This window comes from Nicotiana sylvestris, chromosome 9 (genome assembly GCF_000393655.2).
Source record: "Nicotiana sylvestris chromosome 9, ASM39365v2, whole genome shotgun sequence".
Taxonomy (NCBI): Eukaryota; Viridiplantae; Streptophyta; class Magnoliopsida; order Solanales; family Solanaceae; genus Nicotiana; species Nicotiana sylvestris.
In genome coordinates, this window is record NC_091065.1 from 166103110 (window position 1) to 166108271 (window position 5162).

The window sequence follows — 5162 nt, forward strand, 5'->3', positions numbered from 1 at the left end:
TAGGGTATTTCGATATCACGAGTTGTTTCCAATTGTAAATTCTATAGTGTCATGTGTACAATTATCGCATAATTCTATTCGTAGTGTTCTTCGTATATTTGAAAACATTTTTGGTATGCACGTGTGTCCCTCTTAGTTATATTGCATTTCAAAAATAGTACTTGGTAAAATTAGTGAGTAATTACCTAGTTCAAGTTAATTTCAAATTTTTATGGTAGTAATGCAAATTTAATGTTTTTTCTCAATTTGGTTTATCTTCTAATTACATTTGCACTTATTTTTGTAATTAGAACATTAAAACTTTTCCAATTAAACTTATATTTTCAGATTTGGTTGATGTTAATGCATTTGGAAAGTTTGATTTTCATTATTAAAACATTCCTATTCAAGTTAAATTTTAAATCTGACCCGAGTTAGTTTGAACACCTAGTAGTTGATGAATTTCTAAAGGCATTAAATTATTTTCCTATTTGAGTTAAATTTAAAGATTCTGGTACTTACTTTGTGTTTCTTTGATTTACATCCACATTTTCTAATCAGAACTTGGTAAATTATAGTAAGTATGATAAAATATTTATTTTTTTAACTTAAAAGTTTAGATTTCTTTGATTGCTTTCATTTATAATATTTGGCTAGAAATTTATTATGATGAAGTCTTGATGTATATAAATAGTCATGGTATTCTATTTCTCATAAGTATCATTTCTTAAAGAAAACTACTCATCAATAAGCTTTTATATTATACTTCTTCCTTATAATTTTAGCCATGGAGGGTAAGAAGACTAGAGGGAGGCAAAGTATTCCGATGAAAAAAATAGAAAATGAGGATGACCGCTATGTGACATTTTCAAAGCGTCGTTCGGGTCTGTATAAACAGGCCAGCGAACTTGTTAAGCTATGCAATATTGATATTGGAATTGTACTCTTTTCTCCTACCGGTAAACCTTTTTCATTTTTTCATCCTACATCAGAAGCGATTATTGATCGTTTTTTAAATCCTAATATGCAATTAAGTGAAAGCACTCGCCTAGTTGCGGCTCATGCACGACACAAAGTAAATCAACTCAACAATAGGAGGGAATTGTTTGACAACATAAAAGAAGCTACAAGTGCTGAGTCTCTTCTACTTGACAACATGAAAGAAAACAGCGAAAGATACCGTTGGGAGTCAATTGAGCAGTTTAATGCAGATGAAGTAAAAAAGTATGATTAAGTGCAACTGTTTTTAATTTGAATAATCGTTTGAAGCATTTGAAAAATGAGGCTTCATCTTCGTCTTCTTGAGAGGCTTATTCTGAAAATACAAATAATTAATGCACCTAGTGCTTAAGTTTAAATTCATATTATTAGGACGTGATATTTTTATTTCGTACTTTTTAGTTTGTTTTGATGATGCTACAAGCTATATTCTGCTATGATTTCTATTATTAATATATGATGGTATTACTTTTTAATACTATATGTTTTCTTCGATTTGAGTTAGTTTTCATTATTTCTGTATTTAGACATAATTTATAATCTTATTAATATTACAATTATAATTTGGCTAAGGGTTTTATTCACTTCTATAGGAATTAATGTAGACATAGATCTATAATAGAAAAAAAAAATTAAATGTATTTTTTCGTGAATAGAAGAAGAACTAGATCAGAAGACAAAAAGACGATATGAAAAATAAATTGTCCATTATCTTATACTAGTACTTCAATCATTCCAATAAGAAATTTTAATATGCAATTTAATTAAGAGGCCGTACAGAACATATAAATGAGTTGCATCAAAAAAATTCTTGTGCCTAAAAAATCTTTGTTTCTTCTTGATCTTGAAAGATCGCGCAATCTTCCTTCCGAAAATAATTAAGAAGGAAACCTTTGATCTGTGTCAGTTAAGTTCTATGCATTGATAATATAAAAATATTTATACAATTAGGTCAATTAAAAAGGTAACTACAGATAACTATATGTAATAGCATTAATCTATAACCTAGAATAAATGAAAATATAAAAATACTTAAATTGTTTTCGTCACAACTTGTAGACAAGAAAACTAGGTGGCATGTAGGCTAAATTGATAGTTGTAATATTTTTTTTAGAATAGTGAAATTCTGAAAGCTAGCGGCATGCAGTTTGATAATGGGTCTGCCCCTTTACAACACATAGATGAGATAGCAACTCCATAGACATGATTTCTAATGCAACATAACCATTAATAATTGCAAAGATTTACAAAGGTAAACTTTCTTATTACCATATGAGTCTACTGGATCCCGAACTAGCATACACGCAAATTCAACACAAGAGGGTCTTATAAGAATTAGTTCTACCATGAGCTAGAGATGCGAGCTTCAATCGGGAATTCTACCATAAATTCAAGACAGAACACAATTACGCATACAAGATTCAATCACATAAATTCAAGGCTTTAAACACATGCAGTTATGACATATAGCATAAGTGTTAACATAAAGGAAAATTACAATACAGATAGCTTAGCTACTTAGTAAGGGCTTAGACTTTAACAATGAGGCATAAACTAAAGTAGTTATGTGGATCAACATGGATCCTATAGGTAAGTGATATCAGAAGCATTAGCTTGAATTATAATCATGCAAATTCCCAAATATATAGTATGGATGACATGCAATAGATAGAATATGAGGCTATATAAGCATATTCCTACTTCAAGAACTTAATAGACCAGAATCACATACATACATAAAGGAACTCGTTCAGACATTAAAGTTTCAAACTCAAACAATTACGTTCACATAGATTCAACACCATAGTTGATATAAAGCTCCAAAATTGAAGAACTTATGCTCATCTCACTCATAGAGATACAAGTTTCAAACTTGTAGATTCAAGCGAATAAGAGAAAGAATTCTGGAACATGTGGAGAGTAAGGACTATAATGCAATGTTGAGCTTTACGCATGAACAAAGAGTCATATGGGCATGATTCCTACTAAATATGTAACCACACCAATCAATGGAATTGACCACATATTTGAAGTTAAACCATATCAATATTAAAACTGTGCAGTAAAAAATACTAACCAATCTGCGATTTGAACGAGACAATAGAAAATCCAAAAATACAAAGGTAGTTTTAATTGTGAATTACCAAATGTTCATACACCAGAAATTTCTCGAAATTACGGCATGTCAAAGTTTACGAGCACTTATATAAGTCTCGAGCAGAAAAGGGAGTGAGAGATAATATCCAAAAACCTTGGCTTTCAGCCAGCATAAGAACATGCCAAAACAAACAATCACCACGAACTCAGAAAAAATACCAGTAAAGCAGTACTCGAACAAATAATACTAAAATAGAATCAGTGTAAGAGTGAGAGAGATGTGATTAACGTCTACCCTGAAGGGAAAGGGAGGAAGGGGCTTATATAGTTTCAATATAAAATAAACATATAAGGAAAGAAATCAATCGCATGCAAATCGAATTAGAGTCAGATTAGGGCAAACTCGTACATAAACCCTAATCGAGAGAGAATCAGCAGAGATTTTCCAAGATCTAGAATATATCCCCTCTTCTTCAACGTATAAAGCTAGGATCTTTTAGAAACTCCAATGATCGGAGCCATATTGGCTTGATTCAAGAGAATTAGACTTCCTATAAACGAAACAGTATCAATTATTACCATAACTGCGCGAGCGATAGTGATATTGAACAAATATGGGAAGTATATCACCGATTGATCACTGATTAGCCTAATTTTAGAAAGGGATTGATGGATTTCAGTGAGGCAGCTAGGGTTTTGATCGAACAAAATTATTTGTGTACCAATCTACTGTGATAATGATTTTAGTTTGCTATGAAGTACTAATAAATGGTAAAATTACAATTTTTAACATATAATAAAGAGTTATAACATGATAAATGCTATGTAAATAGTACTTAAAATATTATAAAAATAAAAGTAATTAATGAAAGATGAATAGGATATCAAGAGGACAAAATTGAGTATCAACAGTAATAACTTGGGATTTGGCATGGTCCTCAAATGACTTCGAAATATTAGGGATGCACTCATATCCACTACGCTAGATATTCTTTCCAAAACTGGCGAGTTATATCGGCAGTTACAAATGTAACGACCCAATATCCACCTAGTCGTGATGGCACCTAACCCACCTTGCTAGGTAAGACAAGTAATAGTCACATAATTCTAATAAAGATAATAAATAATCAACAAATAAAATAGTTGAGTTTAAATACAATATCCCAAGGATTGGGAGTACAAGTCATGAGCCACTAAGATTTAGATTTACAAATCTGATATGAAAATAAATACAACATTTGTTTGAAATATATATAAGCAGAGTAAGAATCTAAAACTACCAAGGACAAGTGGTAGCTATATCTAGAGAGCAGGTACATCTTCAATGCTAGCTTCCGTCATCCACAACAACTCAGCTCCAAAATCTGCACGCAAGGTGCAAAAGTGTAGTATGAGTGCAACTGTCATGACCTGAAATCTCACCCCTGGGACCATGATGGCACATAACATTTCACTTGCTAGGCAAGCCAACGTTAGCTAAATTACTTAACCAGTTTTAGCAAATTCAAAATCAAACCATTAACAATAATAAACTGTAATAATTTGAAATAGACTAATAACGTAATGACTCAACCAGTCGTTTTGCTTTTTTCACGATCCAAATCCCAACCTATCGTGATGGTGCCTATCACATTACTAGGCAATCCGACAATCACATGACAACTACGCATTTAAATTTAAAATATGATTTTAACAAGTTCAACTGTGAAAAATCTCATAGATAACTGAGAAAAACAACTGAAACTCAACTACAACAAACCCCAAAATCATGGTGTCACAGAGTACATGAGCTACTAATGTTAACATAGTCTAAAATTTTAATACAACTGTCAAAAAATAGAACAATATTGAAATAAAATGGAAGGAAGGAGAGTCAATGTCTGCGGACGTCATAGCAGCTACCGCAAAGTCTCCGAAGAGGTATTATCACAACTCTAGAAACCACCGCGTCCGGCTATTTCTTGATCTGCACACAAAGTTCAGAGTGTAATATGTGTACAACAAACCCAATATACTCAATAAATAATCTGACTAACCTTGGGCTGAAAGCAGTGATGAGCTCAGAAAGATACAGTATGAATCAGGAT

The 5162-nt window shown here is 31.8% G+C and overlaps 1 protein-coding gene across 1 annotated transcript; it reads left to right on the forward strand.

Annotated features, from left to right (window-relative positions):
- The first annotated feature begins 766 nt into the window (after positions 1-766).
- Positions 767-1213, forward strand: LOC104216688 (agamous-like MADS-box protein AGL61). Its single transcript, XM_009766798.1, has one exon. The coding sequence runs from the start codon at positions 767-769 to the stop codon at positions 1211-1213; it is 447 nt and encodes a 148-aa protein (XP_009765100.1).
- The last annotated feature ends 3949 nt before the right edge of the window (positions 1214-5162 follow it).